The sequence below is a fragment of the Girardinichthys multiradiatus genome, chromosome 11, assembly GCF_021462225.1.
Source record: "Girardinichthys multiradiatus isolate DD_20200921_A chromosome 11, DD_fGirMul_XY1, whole genome shotgun sequence".
In the NCBI taxonomy this organism is placed as follows: domain Eukaryota; kingdom Metazoa; phylum Chordata; class Actinopteri; order Cyprinodontiformes; family Goodeidae; genus Girardinichthys; species Girardinichthys multiradiatus.
This window is the reverse complement of record NC_061804.1, coordinates 31,503,740-31,523,983: the sequence shown is the minus strand read 5'-3', so window position 1 is coordinate 31,523,983 and position 20,244 is coordinate 31,503,740. Positions and strand designations below refer to the sequence as shown.

Below are 20,244 nucleotides of genomic sequence, written 5' to 3'. Positions count from 1 at the left end.
AGGAACTAAGAACAGGTGTGACAAGGATGCAGGGAAGCTGAAGGAACAGGTGGAACTAATGCATAGACTAACACATGGCAAAGGGACTAATTAACAATAAAGAGAAACACAGACCAAGCAAACTTATAGACAAAGATAAATAATCAAATGAAGCATACGAATACTATAATAACCATAAACTAAAGGAAACAGAAGAATAACAACAACAGAGAATTTAAGTACACCCTTTCATCAAACTTTTTGACAGGTGGGTGGGACTTCTGGTGAGGGTGGGATTTCCGGTTGGCGCCATGTGGGTGCCATGTGGGCAGGAGGTCACGTGGTCAAGCAGGTGGTGTGTCCAAGGGGGCGTAACCGTGGATGCTGATTGCTTGTCGTCATTAGGGGCGATACCTTAAATGAGTCAATTAAAACACAGGGGTGTGTTTGTTATAAATAGAACAAGACAAATATGGTATTATCGGAAACTGTTTGGCATCAGCACCAATTAAAAATAGAGGGGGTGTGTTTGTAAGCATCGTTAAACCTTGAATAACCCAATGAAAACAATAGGGCGTGCTTTAGTGTTTACTTTAAATACAGAGATAAAACTTTGCACTTTACATGCAGCATTCGTTGGAAAAAAAAGAACACCTGTTCAACAATGGCTAGAGTTAAGAGAGTTTATCGTCAAGCGGAGGAGAAACGCAACGCGTGCCAAGATGATGATGATGATGAACAAGCAACTGCATCATATACTTCCTCAACGGAGGAATTCCCGTCATGACATACTCTACCGATGATGAGGATCCAACATCAACTTCAACAACCATGGTTGAAAATCAGACCTCGGGTCGGCCAAGAGGTATGTCAGTTCTGTGCGAAACCCCAGTGACCGTCTACCAGTATTCATCCTGTGAATTGAATGCTCCTAAGAAATCAACATACTACATCTGCAGGGTACAAAGACCCCCGTTCGACACTCTGCAGGAAGAATGGTCTTTGGAGCCATATGGCCTGGTTGGCAGCTGGGGTTATATTTTCATGTATGAAATAGGAGAGCTTTGCCTGTATCAATTGGATCAAGATGAGGTATTTAATGGATCACTGGCTCTGTGTACTCTCACCCACAGTGACTGGGCTGTGTTAAGGCTTGCAATCCTGCACCTTAATGATAGCCCTGAAACAGTCTCAAGGCAGGAGAAGGAGGAAGAAGAAGAAGAAAATGAACTGTCTCCTCGACCTGTAAAACGGGCAAGAATGTTTCATATACCATCCGATGTTGAAATAGCTGAGAGAGAACCTCTCTTTAGCGCAGTCAACTTTCAACGCATCGTACGACGACTCGTAACCCCCAAACTCGTTCCTGCTATTCAGAATCTTCTGGTACTTCGACGCATACAAGCGGATGACTTCAGAGTGAAGACGATTGCCAAGACGGTTTTATATGAACTGAAATCGGTACAAGGCATCCACAGTGCAATAGCGCACGTTTATGATCGCATGGTCGATGAGAAACATCTCAAACAACTTAATTCTGGTTCAGAGTGCTATGGACTGACAAACTGATCTCACATGTTTGATGACTTGTTGTATCATTTTTTTTTTTAGTATTCCAGTACTTTAATTAATCTGCATTATATGATTTTTCTTCTTTTTTCTTTTTACTATTAAATACAATTAAAGTAGGAACATAGTAACCTTTCCCGAAAGTGTTGTTTAAAAGCTAGTAGTGTTTGAATTCATCTGCATTAATCTGCATTTTATCTGATTTTGTTTTTTGGTTGTTTTTTTTTTTATATTAAATACAAAAATAAATTAAAAAAATAAGGATAAATCTACCCTCCTGTGTGTTTTTTCTCATTATTTAACAAGTAATCGGCAGAGTGAGCAGAAGGCAGAGATGGCAGGAAGACGGCTGATGAAGAAAGTATATTATAGCCCTTCAAATCCGGGATGTTTTGGGGGTGTAGATAGGCTGAGGAGGGTTATGCAAGATGAAACGGCAAAGAAGGTTGCGGTTGAAAAAGTTAAAGATTTTTTATCAGGAGAAGATACCTGCAAGAATAAAGTTCCCGAGAAACAGAGTTTTTGTCACCAGACCATTGAGGCAGTTCCAGGCTGATCTCTGTGACATGCAAGCTCTGGCCATGGAAAATGATGGTTATAATTATTTATTAACAGTCATTGACATCTTTTCAAAAAGGGCGTATGTACGAGTTTTGAAGAGGAAAACAGCCGCTGAGGTGGTAAAGGCTTTTGAATCAGTTTTTACAGAAAGTCAGATCCCCAAAAAACTTCAGACTGATGCCGGTAAAGAATTTTTTAACAAGAAATGTAAGGCTTTAATGGAGAAACACGGTATTGAACATTTTGCCACAGCGAGTGAAGCAAAAGCTTCAGTGGTCGAGAGATTTAACCGCACATTAAAAACAAGGATGTGGAGATATTTTACAGCTAACAATACCCGGCGGTACGTCGATGTACTGCAAAACCTAGCTAAAAGCTACAACCATTCCTACCACTCCAGCATTAAAATGAGCCCTATGGAAGTGACCCCAGAAAATGCCTTTCAAGTGTTTCAGAATCTGTATGATGTCAAGTCCAACAGATATTGCAAGGACTCAGTGACAACGTTTAAACAAGGGGATCTTGTCAGAATATCCAAGGTCCGTGGAGTGTTTGACAAAAAATACGAACAGAGTTTTACGGATGAAGTGTTTACAGTGTATGAGCGGATACCCCGTTCTCCTCCTGTATACAAACTCAAAGATTTGGATGGAGAACCTATCGAGGGTTCCTTTTACGCTGAGGAACTTCAAAAAGTAAAAATATTTAACGACAAGATGTATCAAGTGGAAAAAATATTAAAACGACGTACGGTCAAGGGAGTCAAACAGGTTTTTGTAAGTTGGAAAAACTGGCCTGAGAAATTCAACAGTTGGATCAAGTTTGATGAACTTCGAAACGTATAAAAAAGGTTTGCACTAAACCTCACAGTTGACACAGCATCATGAACCGTCAGGTAGAGGATGATGACTTTTACGTTACTCTTCCATCTAATGCTAGCATAGAAGTGTTTAAAAATAATACCAGTTCAAGTTTCCGTGTAAATTTAGCTCAACATATTGATTTAGAAGGCCAATGGATGGTTGCATTAGCAGAGATTTCATATCCTCATACATGGCATAATTTACCGGATTGTGATGCCTACTTTGAATGGAGGAAGGTTGGTGATGTGGAGATCAATACGCAAAGGATCAGAAGTGGCTACTATAACAGCGTTATTCAACTCGAGACAGAGATGGAAATGTTTTTCAAAAAATTGAAATCGGGTTTACGCATTAAATTCAGCAAAGTTCAAAAGAGATTTGCATTTCAAGCAAACAGTCCGTATGAAATACGCTTCTTCAGCACTCTAGCTTATATGATGGGCGTGAAACCAGGGGAATGGATTCATGTTTCTGAACCAAAACTGGCTCCTTTTCCGGCGGATATAAAGGCTGGTTTCTATCACCTATACTGTTACAGCGATGTGGTCAGCCCACAAATAGTAGGCGACACTTTTGCACCTTTACTGCGGACCGTCAAAGTACAAGGCAAATTCAGTGATATGATTACTCAGACGTTTAACCCCGCCCACTACCTTCCAGTCTCCAGAAGACATATTGAATATATCAATATAGAAATTAAATCGGACCAAAACGTTCCTGTAAATTTAGTCTATGGAAAGACCGTCATAAGACTACACTTCAGACCGGTGATATCACAACGTAGCCTGAGATAAATTTTATTTGTATAAACTATTCCAGAGATATGTATATAACCTCTAAGACTGATTGGTTATCATTCATATTACGCTGGTCATTCAACACTGCATCAAGCAGGCAAGAGAGAACATGGCACAGCTAAGTCTGAGACGTGATCCAAATCGCTTTGTAAATTACTATGTAAGTCAATCAGGCGGTAATCTGCCAGGGTTTTATGGGGCCCCGGTCATGTACGGACGCGGAATTGGATTATTATTTTCAAAATTATTCCGCTTCGTATCCCCTCTGGTTAAAAAAGGATTTGCAATTGCAAAACCCCATCTTAAAACGGCTGCATCAAATATCGCTTCGGATGTCATCGGTAGAGCCGTGAGTAAAATGAGTGGTTCTACACACACCGACGGTCAAGAAGGTTCAGGAATTATGATTTTATCCAAAAGACCCAGAACAAGACCCCCTGGTGATCGTTTAAGGACGGTTAAAAAACAACAACAAACGCGAAAAAGGAGATCAGTCGCAGCTGACAAACGAAGAGGAAGGAAGTCATCCGCAAGTTTTGATATATTTAAATAATGGCTCTTTTACATAACAAATCATCAGAGTGCACGCTGGCAGAGTTGGACTTATTTTCTGCCCCGATGACGCAGCTATCGATCGAAGATAAAATTTACACCGAGATCCAGCCTTTATCAGCAATCACTGATGGAGGCCCGATCAAGTTTTTCATTCCGGGAGACGGAGAAAAGTATCTGGATCTCAACGATACGCTGTTGCATCTCAGAGTGAAAATTACTAATGAGAATGGAACAAACCTGCCAGATGATGCACCTGTAGGGCTCATCAACTACCCGTTAAACACCATCTTCAGTCAGTGTAACGGGCCATAATTAAATCATTTAAAAGCATACTTAAAAAATATGCGAGATGATGAAAAGTTACTGGTGGCACTAGCAGTTTATTTTACCATTATTAGTGTTTTTATCTCTTGAAATTTGTTATTTTATAGTTTAGGGTTTTAGGGTGTACTTAGTTTTTCATGTTATTAAATTGGCTTTATCTTTGTTTGTAAAGAATAACATGACTGTCACTTATAAAACTGAGCATTAATATAAAAATACGTTTACAGAAAGAGCAATTTGTGTGCAAATCTATCAGGATTTTTAACAGTCTTGCAGGCATCAAAGTCTTGGCAAACAGTATTATGAGGCACCAGAATATACTAAAAAATGTCTTGATTTTCGTGTCACTGAGAGTGCTCCTAGCAATTGCTGTCATCATAATTGCACGTGCAGCTGCTTCAGTGTCCTCCTCATGTCCTGTCATTATCTCATTTAAAATAAGCAGCTTCTTGAGCCCAACTCCCTGCTCTTAAACCTCACCAGGTCCAATCTGTGACCTGAACATGTCTGGTCATCTGCAGTGTGTAGTGTGTATGCTGTCTGGTAGACTTTTCAGCTAGTCCACTGGCAAATGGGTTAACATGTGAATGATAAGAGATGTTATTGTTCCTGTGGTTCTTCTGAGTTTTTAAAGCAGCCACCATGTTGGGTGAAAAATGCATCACTGCCACCAACTGGAACTAAGAATGTGCAGGAATTGTGTGTGCTCTGGGTCATGCAGTTGAGTTGTTGTCTCATCATGATAAATAACATTTAATAACATTTTTCTACCACATAATGATTTTTCCTGGTTTTATCTTTGATGGTGTTATGTGGCAAAGCCCTACTACTGAGTACCTAAAATGCAGCCACACAAACAATTTAAAGGGGCTGGGCCCTACTAGCTAATAGTCAGGCAACTCACCACACCAGGACAACTCTTCAACTATTTCCTTTTTTCCTTCAAAATAAGAATCTCAAAATAGTTGCCAGGTTTAAAGCACTTACCTTCATATCTGGGGCTTATAGTAGAAGCTTAGACTTTGTCCACAAGTTAATACCAGCTTCACTTTGATGAGAAAATCTTTTGCATATAAAAATCGCAAGATGTCTTTGCACTCATTGGACCCTTATGAATAAGGATATTTACATGACCATCAACAGATGAAGGTGCAGGGCTATGAAGGTTGTAAATGTATAGGAATGGAGGTAAGTCCCCCACAATTGATCTTCACAGCATACTGACAACATTTTGATCCTACTTTGATCTTCATCTGGTCAAACATTTAGATAGAGGTAATAAGCTGAGGTGGGCAGATGTTACTGAAATAACATGTTTTTCATCACACAAATACTAATTTTCAATGAGATGAAGCTTATTATCTCTGTGGGTTGCCTCTATATGGGTGCGTCTCATTGACATCCAGATGTCTCACTTGACGATCCATGCATGATTGAAACGTTATCAATAAATACTGTGAAGATCAAGTGTGCCGGCTTCTCTCCACTAGTTACACTAGCAAAACTTCATGAACATTTCATATGATCGGTTTTGACTCTATGAAAAAAACTCAAGGGTGGGTTATATTTTCATGTAAGAAAACTCTTAAAACTCAAAGTGAAAGCATTTTCCTTTGCCATATAGAAAAATAAAGATGACCTGCTGTTGGACTAGCAGCCATAAAACTACAGGGAAAAATAAGATGCTGCTCCAAAGGGTGTTAGTGCTCTGTTATCCAGACAGTTTAACTATATGCTGTACTCCTGAGATTTCTTCACCAGATTTAGCTGCAGATGCTGTTCAACCTGTTGAAGACATAAAGCACTGCTGACAGAGTTGCTTACAGGCACAGCGGATGAATCATTTGTGCAACAAACCATAAGTGGAATGACCCAGACAGATTCTACAATTACTCAAAACCATGTCTACAGCCTGGGAGCAGGTTAGCAAAAAATAACTGGCTAGATGTTTCTATCAATAATTGCGTTGGTAGACATGTCTGCAAACTAACTCAGCAGGTGACCCAATTTTTCACAGCAACTGCAACTGATTAAGCTTGATTGTAAGTGCATACGCAGTATAGGGTGCTTATTTAGAATTGAATCTATGTAAACTGAGGTTTCAGGGAATAAATGAACATTACTATGAAAGCATTTCAAGGCATAGTTTCCAGTCAAAAGACATCTATTTGCATTTTTCAAAGAAAAGTAGTGATTATAGTTGAAACCAGATATTTGCATACATTTTACAAAAGACAGCAATATTTTTCCCATTTATGGAGACTTAATCAGATTAAACCCAGGATTACCAAAATACGTTGTATTTGCAAAGACATTTTTTAACTTTCTTCAAATTCAGAAATGTACATGTATTTCCTTATTATTTTGTAGAATTCTCTTGCTGTACAACTTGCTAAAATGTTTGCCTCCTGATAGAACTTGTGCAAGTCATGTTTGCAGGGTGCTTTGCTTGCACACACCTTTCTAGCTCTGCTCACCAATTTCCTTTACAATCGAGATCTGGGCTTTGTAATAAAATCTCAAAAACATTAACTTCGATTGCCTTAACTAATTTGGTGGTATGCTTAAAGTTGTTGTCCATTTGGAAGATACATTTCAACACCAGCTTTAACTTTCTGGCTGATGCCTTAAGATGACACCTCAGTATTTCCACTTAATGTTGTTTTCTCATGCTATCTATTTTGTGAAGCGTTCCTGCTTCACCAAAGCATTCCCCCAACATGATGTTGCCACCCCTGCACTTCACAGATGGGACAGTGTTCTCAGGCTGGCAAGCTTCCCCCTTTTTTCCTGCAGTTTTAACAATCAATTTTAACTCATAAGACTACAGGACATGTATCCCAAAAATAAAAGTCTTTGTTCCTTAGTTCATTTGTAATCTGGCTTTTTATGTTACTTTTGGAATAATGGCTTCTTCTTCTCCGAGTGGCCTTTCATGCCATATCAGGACTTGTTTTACTATGAATAACGACACTCTCTTATCAGAATCAGACAGCTTATTCACAAGGCCTTGGCCATTGTCCTGGGGTAGATACACACAATTTATACTTATGGTACAGGTGGTATCTAGGTGGTACATAAGAATTAACCAGATTTCTAGAGGATCACAATTTTCTTCCTCATGTCCTGATTGATATCATTAGATGTTTTTCTTGTTCTCACACAAGCCTTAAAATGCATCTAATACATAAATGCTGTGTAACCTATAAAACCTATAACCAATAAAAAGCTCACAAAGCTACAACATCATAGCTTAGGCCTTCCCCAATTATTTAAAGGCATAGTAATCTGAATGTGTAGTTATGATCAATATAATTCATAACTCTTGCCAATTTAGATGAACTATTATTTTAATTTAATTATGATTTATATTTCTGCTAAGAAATAAGACAAACTCCTCTTAAAAGATAACAAAACTATGTAAAAGGTGTGTCAGTTTGAAAGTAAATACTTTTGTTCACATTTTATGGCAACAATGGCATGTCAAAAAATATCTATAATGTTCTTAATAACCCATGGAAAAATCTTTATTGGCGTTATAGCTAATCAAACCCTTGATTAGCTGATACTTTGATGTTTTCTTTTTGATGACAAGAAACAAGTCATTTGATGTTGGAAGGCCTCTTTGCGATCATTCTAATCTTTTGCTCCCTCTGCACATTCTCAAATTCAGGTTAAGGCTCTGGCTTAATATTACTTCCAGCCAGAACAAAAACAACATTGGTAAAATTAAAAGATCCCTTTAACCCAAATCTGTCATGAAAATAATCATTTTGGGCTTAACTGAATGTAAACTTCTGACTTCTCTCTGTGAACATCTCTCCATTTCTTTCTCTAATTGTTCTCATATTTAGCAAACAGAAATAACTGTGGTCATCCCAACTGACCTCAAACATGAACGATTTAGTCTTGTTCTATCTTAAACAGTAAGAAAAAAGGTTAGTTGTATATAAACATCTGGTTTCAAATATATACTGAAACTATTGAAAAATCAGAGCCTAGATTTCTAGGATACACCTTGTTTCTGTACCATCATACAATTTGCATTCATCTCCAGGCTAAGAAGCACATATTTAACCTCATTGTCTTTTTGTTAGGTGCTGAATGTGAGTGTGATCGAGGGAGAGCAGATAACAGTGGAGGACACAGGTGGTCAAGAACCTTTCCTCCTCGCCAATGAGTCAATCCTGTTAAGGGGCCTTGTTCTTCGCAGCTGGAGCAACCAAATCTCGATTCATTTCCGTAGCAATCAGCGGCTCAATTCAGGATTCCTCCTGCTGCATTACCAAGGTGAGCTAAGTCTTTTCAACAGTTGTTATATTCATCTTGTTCACAACAATTTGGCATACAAAATTAGGGACTTATTTCATAGTCTCTGTGTTATAGTCTCTGGGCTATAGCAATGCAATAACATAAAAGTAAACTTTTTTTAAGTTGGTTTGTAGAAAAGTGTGTGTCCCACAGAAGTGTTTGGAAGTATATGAAAAAGCAATAAATCATGTACAGCAATCACATTCATTTTTTATCATGTTTGTGGAGATATAAAGCATTACAGTTCAGTGCACAGTGGACATTTAATCTAAGATGAAAATAATTATCAGCTTTAGCAGGACACATATAATGCATTTAGTTTTCATTTTTCATTTAAAAAAGTGACTTTAAAAACATATACCCCTGCACACAACTGCATGTCTGTCTTCTGTTTCAGTTTGGATTTTTTTTTTAGCTTTGTGCCAATGATGCACCTGCATTGCTTTTCTACACATCTGATATTGTAGCATGTAATGTGACCTCCAGCTAACCCAGGCTGCCAAGGAGGCAGAAGTGTCACAACTTAGAGATGTAATATATACACTGCAGCAAATGTTCCCCAATGATGTTCAGGATGCTGCAGTGTCACCTATCCATGTATCTTGACAGCAAAAGATATCTCATTCCAACTGGAGGCTTTACAGGACAGCCACAATATGCTTGTTGAATATAAGATAACTCGGATCAAGAAAGCTGCTATAAGATACTGACATGTAACCCAAAACACCCACAGCTTCAACATTTGTTCCTTAATAGATACACCTACAGTCTTCCATAAATTCCTATCTTGCTCCTCCTGACCTTGCTCTACCTGTTTATACTTTGCTGAAGTGGTAGATTAATGTTATTCCCTCTGTTTTGAAATGACTTGTAAAACTAACAATGGCCTTGTAACATGTCCAGATAGAACTTGGAGAAAATGCTTTCTTGCTTCATACACTTAGGGCTTTATTTTTATTGTGACAAAAGTTTCTGACCAATGTTTTAGGTGCACTAGGCAAGTAGACCAGTAATCAGAGGCTGAGTTTCCCTAGGGACTCTTGATACTGATATATATATATATATATATTCTTTTTCTTTTTTTTTTTTTTTTTAAACTGTGTCCTGTCCAACAGAGTAGCCCTCAGAATTGTCTGATTGCCAAGAAGAAGCCCAACAGATTTTCTTTCACGAGTGGAGCATTAGAGCTAATGCTTTATTGCTCTGTTTGATATTCACAAAATAAACTTTATTATAAACTGCTATGGGATTATTTCAATTGTTACGGACACGGAGACAGAAACGAAAAGGAAAAAATAAGAAGTACGAAAGAGAGAGAGGTGGGGCAAAAAGGGGAAAAGGAGAGAAAGAGAAAAGAATGGGGAAGAGAAAGGATGAAGAGATTACAAGATAACACACTGCTTGCTTCTACACCTGCAGAAACATACATAAAAACAGCTTTTTTACCGAAAAGTGCAATCCAACTTACATTTAAATCATTCAGTTGGGATCTATGTAACATGGAACTGCTTTGGTCTGAATTCCTTGTTATTGTAGCTCCACAGGCCCCTCTTTTACCCCTGTTCTGAGGTGTGTCTGAGAGTGACTCATTTTCGTGTGGTCTCTTCATTGAGATACTTCACACCCTGTCCCCCACCAGGTCAAAGAGCGTTTCACTTTAACCCGTTCGCCCATTTTTGTAGTTTGATAGCAGAGATGCAGGTATCTAACAGCACAGACACAAGACAAAAACAGCAAAAACGATGCAAAACTGTTTATATAATAATATTATTCAGAATACGCGGTATGGTTATGTCCTCAAGGAGCTAAAAGAAAGCACAAAGCAGTAACATAAGTAGAAGGCATGATGCTACTGCTATAAAAACAGTGGCCAGGATGTAATATCAACACACAATAAATTAATGTCTAAATAAAGTTTGCCATCCTTTTAGCGTTATTTGCAGCTTACCACTTTGCTGTGACCATCATTTCCATAGAAAGAAGGAACTGACCCCTTAATCAGATGAAGTCTTTTGGCAAATCCAGTTGCCACACTGATGTGGGAACATTTCCGTGAAAAATAAAATTTAACCAGACACTTTGAAGTGGTTCTGATGCTTAGCGACGGTGTAATGAATTGTGTGGGTTAATATAACCAAAAAATGAACATTTAGACCTATCCACTTGCAGCTTTAGCATAGTTGAGTGTGGACTACAAAATCGCAGTGAAAAATAAAAATGGAGGATGCGCAAAATTGGTGGCCAGACGTCCATGACCTTGTTTAGCTGTTCCACAGCAAATACTGTGATGTAACAGTTCAAAAAGCGTACCAGAGAATACCAAAAACTGAATGGATTGACAGATACGACCCAAACAAAATATAAAGATATCTATGTAGCACCTGGAGAGATTAAAGTCAGCCTTTCTGCACTCCCACAGACTTGAAGACCATAACAAAATGTATTTAAGGGCTAAAAAAGTGGATCTTGCGTTTTATGTCCCCTTTAAAAGTGATCGAATAGTCCAATGACAGTTGTACAAAGCATGTCACCAGAAATAAAGTTACTCTGTTCTCAATCAGTATAAATATGGTCCATACATACTCCATATCCGACACTTGCTTCTGCTTGACATTGATCTTCAGTGCCTTTAACAATGTCTGTTTATCTTAGCAATAACACAAAGCGACCACCAATTACATGGCCCATCGATTTTAGCAGATGGGGGGAAGCTGGAGTACAAAGCATTCACTCCTCTACTTTAATAGGACATTTTGGTCAGTTAGAAAATGAAATAAAGCACCAAAACATTGCTGTTGACATGAGATGAATCAGCTCTTCTCTGTTATATGAATATCACTGTGTGGTCAGGCCCAGTGATGACAATGACAGGTCATTACAGTGACAAGTCATTACAGATTACACAAGTTGTGTGTAGTGATGCAGAATAGCTATAGACAGATGATGATAAATTGTATTTTACTGTAAACATCTAAAGAGTGAATCTTTAATGCGATACAATAGGACAATGACAAATGTGTTGATGTCAAAGCCCATGTATTATGCTATATTACATGAGAAGGTGCATTATTCAGCCTTATGACTCCAGCTTGCTTTTCCAGTAGTCAACAAGGTACTAGAAACATTCCTCAGAGAGTTTGGTCCATATTGACATGATAGCATCACACAGATCCTGCAGATTTCTCGGCTGCACATCCATGATGCGAATCCCCAGTTCCAACACATCCCAAAGGAGCTCTATTGGATTGAGATCTGGTGACTGTGAAGGCCATTTGAGTACAGTGAACTCATTGTCATGTTCAAGAAACAAGACTGAGATGATTCGTGCTTTATGACATGGTGCGTTATCCTGCTTGATGTAACCATCAGAAGATGCATATACTGTGGTCATAAAGGGATGGACATGGTCAGCAACAATACTCAGGTAGGCTGTGGCGTTGACACAATGCTCAATTGGTACTAAGGGGCCCAAAGTGTGTCAAGATAACATCCCCCACACCATTACACCACCACCACCAGCCTGAACCGTTGATGCAAGGCAGGATGGATCCATGCCTTCATGTTGTTGACACCAAATTCTGACCTTACAATCCGAATGTTGCACCAGAAATTGAGACTCATCAGACCAGGCAACGTTTTCCAATCTTCTATTGTCCAATTTTGGTGAGCCTGTGTGAATTGTAGCCTCAGTTTCCTGTTTCAGATAACAGGAGTGGCACCCGGCATGGTCTTCTGCTGCTGTAGCCCATTTGTCTCAAGGTTTGATGTGTTGTACGTTCAGAGATGCTCTTCGGCATGCCTTGGTTGTAACGAGTGGTTATTTGAGTTACTGTTGCCTTTCTATCAGCTCGAACCAGTCTTGCCATTCTCCTCTGACCTCTGGCATCAACAAGGCATTGCGCACACAGAACTGCTGCTCACTGGATATTTTCTCTTTTTCGGACCATTCCATGTAAACTCTAGAGATGGTAGTGTGTGGAAATCCCAGTAGATCAGCAGTTTCTGAAATACTCAGACCAGCTTGTCTGGCATCAACAACCATGCCACGTTCAAAGTCCCTTAAATCATCTTTCTTCCCCATTCTGATGCTCGGTTTGAACTGCAGCAGATCATCTTGACCATGTCTACATGCCTAAATGCATTGAGTTGCTACCATGTGATTGGCTGATTAGAAATTTGCGTTAACGAGCAGTTGGACAGGTGTACCTAATAAAGTGGCCGGTGAGTGTACATAGAAGTAAAGGTTTTAAATATCGCCAACTTTGTTTTAAAGCATCTGTAATCAGACTTAAATACTTAATCTAGACTCATCAAAAAAAGTATTGAATTCAGAGCAGAATTGGGAGTATCAAAGTACATAACAGCTTGACTGGCACCTTATCTTGACTAGCAAGATAAGATGTATGGCCAAATGTTCTGTAAGCGTTAACGCTGTGAGGCACCCACTTCCTTTTGACAGGACATGCAAATAAGCAGCAGAAAACTAATTTGGGATTAAACTGTTAACTTATTATTGTATATATTCCAAGTTCCCATGACACCCTTTAGGTCAGGTGAGCCATATTATTTTTAGTTGAAAACATAGTTTGTGAGCGAGCAGTCTGATCACTGAACTAAAATAATTAAAACAAAACTCAGAGAATTCTCTCATCAAACAGCCCTCACGAGAGGGGACTTTATTCTTCGAAAAGCACACAGAATCATCTTCATAAAAAATTCCAGAAGTCTCCCTCCCATTCAGTCTTTACGGGGCGGTTTTTATACAGATACAAAGCATTGGTGTGTATTTGGATTCTCTTGGCCAATTGAAATACATCATATTCATTTACGTAATACATCTGGCATCCACAACATTGCTTTCTCTATTTTTCCGAGAATACACTCCGGCCCAACATCTGGAAGACATCAGATTGGTGTAAGTGACATTTTATAACACTCTCATGACTTTATCTGGATGCAAACTCTCAGGTCAAATTGACCTGGCAGGACTTTTAGGGATATCAAAACTTTCCCAGCTGAAACATAATGCAAGCTCTTATCATTCCATGTCACACTGACCTGGCAGAGTCAGAATATCACAAGATTTCCTGCAATAACAAGCTCATTAGTCTTTACCTCTCGCCAAGAACGTTTCCCTAATGTAATCTGTTTCCAGACAAGCCTGTTTCCTTATGCACAGAAGAAAGAATTGACAGAACTCATCTTATAATGGTAAACACAATAATAACACTTTTAATCTATGCAAACACAGCTTTATGTCTCTACAATAGTCATGTGTTAAAATTGCCCAGTTAAAGTCCGGAACCAAAATAAACTGAAAAGGGTTTAAAAAAATCACAAACATTCTCTATCCAATGTAACTAAATTCTTAGCATTTTTTGCAAAAACGAATGGGCAAGCATTTCAGTCTCTGGAGGTACAAAACCAGTGGAGACATAGCCCAAAAGACTTGCAGCTGTAACTGCAGAAAAAATAGTTATACAATGTATTGACCAAAAAAAAGTTTAATCTTTTTGTTTGCAGTACACTCTGTAGGAGAAGAGTCACTTGATATGAACGTGGATGACTGTGGATGAGTTGGAAACGCACAGGAAGTACAAATAGACTTTTTAAATATGTTTGTAATCAAAATGTCACATAATGGTTTGTATATTTTAGTTTGGCATTTAACTGGCACAATGGGTCAGAAATAACCATTTTTGGACTAGTTATAGTCCAAATAAATTTTTTATTTTTTTATTTTCTGGGTGTAATGTACAGTACATGTTCTGCTTAAGGCTGCATGGCACTGAAAGCAACAACAATATGAAGTGTAGTTTATTCTAGAAAGCTGCTTTATATGGTGTCACTTTAAGGCAAAAGTGCATTTTATAGAAAAAATAATAATATTACATAGAATCAAACTCAATCAATTTTATTACTAATTCCTCCATTCTAATACATTCAGTTACATTTATTGCCATTTAAACTAAACAATTTAAAACTAACACATTTCAATTCATCCCAGTTGTAATTAAATTTATTTGAATCAGTTTTAGTAAATTTTTTATATAATCCTGATTTGTAAAAAAGTTGACTGCCTAAAGATGCCAACTGATTGCATTAGATCTTCATTTTGGTTTAACTTCCCACCTCCTGTTTTTTAAAAGGAAGACACCTCTAAAAGATCCGTGGTCATGAAAGGTGGCCATCTGGCTTAACTGGCTGGGGGTAAAGAGGACAAGGCAAAGAAATAGTATAGTACCAGGCCAAGGATACTTGCTTTGGGCCGGGGAAGCAAAACACACAACAGTCGCGTTTGTCATGATGTCGCATAAGCGTATATAATTAAATCAGCCAGGAACTGTCAGCTGCTCTGGTCCAGGTAGTGCAAATATAACAGTATTTATATTTATAAGACTGATAATTGCACAACAAACCCTCATAATCGTCACTCCATATCTATATTTATAGTCTTAAATACGGATTTGTATACAGATTGCTGGGACAAAGGAGTTTTGGGGGCACAATGAAAGTCAATGCCCAATGACTTTGTGGCGTTATTAGGTCTAAAGTGGTGGTGATAAACTGGTCTAAAAAGCCACTTTTCATAGTGCAGTTTAATTACCTTTTCTGCTGCAAATGGTCAATAAGTAACAACATGTGTGTAGTAAGGGAATGAGAGAAGTCAGGGCAACACTCCTGACGCTGAAAAATTAGTTCACTGTTTACGTGAAACAATCAAACAATGGGTGGAATTTTCGACAAATGGAGTTTAGATGAAAATTCAGAATGAAAGACTCACCTCCACCTTCCAATGACTCTTCTGTGCGTCTCCCGGCCTTCCAATCAGCAACCTGTCCGCCTGATTCTCCATCCAATCACCTTCCGATGCCTTGCTTTTAAAGGACCTTCAGCGATGTGCATCCTTGCTTGTCAGTTGAGCTCATCTCTCCTCCACCCCACCTCCTCTATCTTACTTCCCATCTCCTCCCGACTTCCTCGCTCCCTGGCCTCCAATCCACCACCAGTGTCGGACCAGGGTGAAGACATCTCTAAATCTAAACCTTACAAATGTTCATCTTAACTCATGTCATTCTCAGCATTCATGTATTCCTCCCAGGTCCGAGCGCCAAAGAAATATCCATGTAATTTCACATCATTAAAACTTTTTTAATTGCCATCCATTTTCTTTGTGAGTCTTTTCAGATTGAAATGGTTATAACAACTTTTGTTAGCAATTAGCCCCTTAAAATTTGATAGCATCGCTAGCTTTAACTACTATAATGTTTTGATTTTAAATGTTTCTACACACTATTTTCCACACTAAAATATCTGCAATGATCTGGCTTATCTATAAATATCACTCCATCTCTAAGCAGTGAGCATGGAAACTGCTCATAGAGCCAAGATTATCACTTGCGAATTAATGTAAACGTAACTAAAAGAAAACTGGAAACTATGTTGACTTATGTCCAGTTAAGGCCAAAATATTCTTACCCCTGTCAGATTAAAGTTTCAAAATATTTTTTTTTTCTACAAAGAAGTTAATTTTTAATAGTAAATGAGACAGACATCTCTGAAAGATAATAAAACAATGTAAAAGGTGTGTAAATTTTGTTGAAAAACCGCATGTTGAAAATAATTTATACCCATCCAGTAATGGATGGAAAAGTCTTTATTGGAAGTACAGTAATCAAACCCTTCTAAAAATTTTGGAACAGTCCTTTTGCATCTTTCAAATAGTATTTTGAGAATTTATCATAAGTGATACACTCCAAGTCTTTGAGGTTAGGTCTCCTTGCTGTCACCCTAATTTTTAGCTCCCTACACAGTTTTTCTGTCAGAGTCAGGTAGTGACTGTGGTTGGGTCACTACTAAGTGGTAATTTTACTTCCAGTCAGAAAAAAAGTGTTGTTAATATTAAAAATTAAAATGACTTTAAACCTAAATCTGTCAGGAATACGAAGACCTGTGGGCTTAACTGTTTGTAAATATGCACTTTGGTAAAGTAACTGTTTACCATGGGTGTCCACTTGTTAAACTCTTTTCTGCTTTTCAGTTCAGACAATAGCATGTATTCCAGTGCTCAATATCTGACATGTTGAGACTTACAGCTAAAACAGCATGCTACTTTTAAACATAAAGAGACATATGAGATCATGCAGAGGGTAATAAAAGTAGGAAAAATAATAAATAAAAACAGCATCTTCAATAAATAATGTGTTTCTGAAGTGAAATCCTCACGGGTTGCTCTTGTGATCTTAAGCTGTAAGGTATCAAATTACCATAAAAACTGCTTTGTGTGATATTTGCCAGGAATGCAAAATAGGCAAAAATGGTACAAATTTATGTTGGTGCCACAAATTCTGTTAAGAAGATAAAAAAAAAGGCAGTTTTATGAAGAAAAAAAATGTGCTGGAGACAGAAGATTTTTTTAGTTTGTGTTTCTCTGCATCGTAAGCAGAATATCACCTTATCCTTCAGAATGGGTTGTGAGTAATGTGAACGGACAAGCGTGGAAAAGAAGACAGAACCGTGGAGAGGTTCTTCGTAGCTCAAGGTAATTAATATCTTCTACAGCGTTAGCTCTTTCTGTGATGACACACTGATGGATGCCTCTATTACATCAGCAGTGTGCCTGACACTTGGAACATGATTTAAGATGCGTTTTATGTTTAATGCAAAGACAGTAGGAAGTAGGCGTGGGGAATGAAGGAGGAGTAACTACTTTCAGCATGTTTCCACACCATTATCTTTTACATACAGTTCTTGCATGTACCGTGTGGTTGTGCATCTGTTCTCCAGGCCAAAAAGATGTCATGCATCATGCACAGTATGACTGAAATCAGTGGAAATTAATGCGCGCGGGCAACACCTAATGGCTGTCGGTCAGTTTGAAACCCACAGAAGACATAGATATCAACCTGGCAGGGGAATTACAAGATTTACACCAGTCTACTGTTGACGTATGAACTGAGATTGTAATTAAAACTTCCAAATGTATGTGCTAACAGAAACTGAAAAGAAATCCTGTTTCCAATGGATTTTTGTGTGCACCATATACTGTACAGAGGCTATGAGCCCTAGACTCAGCTGTCCTGGGTTCGATTCCCAACCATGGGACTTTGGCTGCATGTCCTCCCCCCTCTCCCTGCTTTTTGCTTGTCTATACTGTGAAATAAAGGCCACTAGTGCCACAAAAAAACCTTTATTGAATAAATGACAATTAAAATTAAGTAAGATTTTACCCAACCACGTAAATATCAATAGGCCAGAGCTATGTTTTGACTTTCTACAACTGAATCACTTTCCCTGGGACAACACCATTGATTTTTCTATAAAAGGCAATGCCTTGATGCACAGCCATGGACAAGAGGCATGGATACAATGACAATCACCTCCTCCCACACGTCGCTTCCTAAAGAATTGCTGCTGAATCTGTTCATCACAACAGTTCCTGACAGGAAATGACTATTCATTGGAATAGCACACTTTTCCCCTGACAACACATTTTACTTTAAATGTCCATGTAATAGAAAATAAATGATACTCCACAAATAAACTTCCATTAAATAATAATACCAATTCACACAACATTCATGGTTTGTTTTGTTTTCAGTCACCCCATTTCATTATCTCCTGCCCTCACCTTGGCCAATTTGATCCAATTCCAGCTCCTTGTGTGATGGGATTCATTTTGGCAACACACCTAAATATGCACACACACACACATTTTTATTGGGTAACTCACTATTACCAGCTTTCTCACCTCAACAATTCCCCCACAGCATTTGTCCCTTACTGGTTGAAGAGACGCATTCCCAATTGTTGTGATTATTAATCTGATAATATTATTTAATATTTAAAATTTATTTTTTAATATTTTAGCAAATAATATTTCGGTCTGTTAAGGGTTGTCCTGTGAATACCAGCCCAGTACGGCGATGGTATTAGGACAAAATAGAAAGGTGTGAGACGAGCTCTGACATTATTGAACAGCATAAACTTTGCACACACATGGAATGAATTCACACAATTTCTTAAAATACCAGAATTTATTAACAAAAATAAGTCAACTCAAAGTCAAACATATTTCAATCAACAAACTCTTTACTATGCTAAAACAATCCAACTAAAACTACTAAGCAGAATTAAAGAATAGGGAAGATTAATGGGCTTTGGACAATATAAACAAGTTGACCAAAAGAGTGATGCAACATTACCATGCAATGTTTATGTTTGAGAACCAAGGATTATCTTTAAGAATCTGGAAAGGAAGTTAAGTTAGTCTTGGAACTAACTTAGGCAATAATCAACAAACGTTTAGACAACCACTCACAATGCAAGATCAGATAAATTGTTTTAATAAAATAATGTTTTAAATAATGATCTGCTGAATAAAACCAACCTTCTGGATGACCATTTCTCAACAGTGTCTAATTAACAACCTTTATTTATTGAAATAATATTTGAAGAAATATGATTAAGGGAGTATTTTGGAAACGGGCCAGATCTTTCTGGAGAAATGGGGCTTAATGGTGTTTACTTAGTTATCAAATCTAGTAAATGATGTTTAGGGACTATCATTTACTGGATTGAAGACTAAACCTTTTTGGGTAAATATTATTTAGCACCAGAATCAAAACACACACCTTTAAAAATACAGTTAACAAAAGGGTTAAAATGCATATGTGCGGACGGCGCGTTATGAGCAATCTTCTGTGTTTAAAATCACCCTTCAAGTAAAGTTTGACTTAACTTTAAAAACAAAAACACAGAACACAAACAGGGCACGTATGCTGCAGATAGCCTGCTAGCACTAAGATAGCCGAGTTTCACACAAATAAAACCAGACTTCATAGAATGAAAACGTTCAGATCATTTCATCCTAACTGTTAATCTGCCCAAACCTAACCTCTGACCATGGTGAGGAAATGTTGTCCAAGGGGCGAAGTTTGAAGAAACGTCCACAGTCAGTCAACAAGCGGTTAGCTCGGTAGCTTCGCGGGGGGTTGAAGGTGCGTTCGCTCTGTGAACAAAAAGGTTAGCTCCGGAGCTGTAGCTGGGCGGCCCGTCCTGTCCGCTGACCACACGGGTTAACACGATGATGCGGTCTCTGCTGTCTTCCTTCCAGACTGGGAGACCGCCTCTTTGCAGGGGTTTCTCTCAAACACCATTTGCTTCTGCAGGGCTCGGAGAGAAAGTCAGCAATGCTTATACCTCAATTTCTCCTCTTTATGAATGAAATCATCGGGTACACAAACAGTGCTTCACTCATACTTAACTTGTGCATATGATCGCGT

The 20,244-nt window shown here is 38.3% G+C and overlaps 1 protein-coding gene across 1 annotated transcript in view; it reads left to right on the top strand.

Annotated features, from left to right (window-relative positions):
• Positions 1-20,244, top strand: part of LOC124876619 (seizure protein 6 homolog) — a 149,378-nt gene that overhangs the window by 98,342 nt on the left and 30,792 nt on the right. Inside the window, exon 4 of the mRNA XM_047379545.1 lies at positions 8,746-8,938. Coding sequence (XP_047235501.1) covers positions 8,746-8,938 — 193 coding nt within the window. The remainder of the gene's footprint in view (positions 1-8,745; positions 8,939-20,244) is intronic.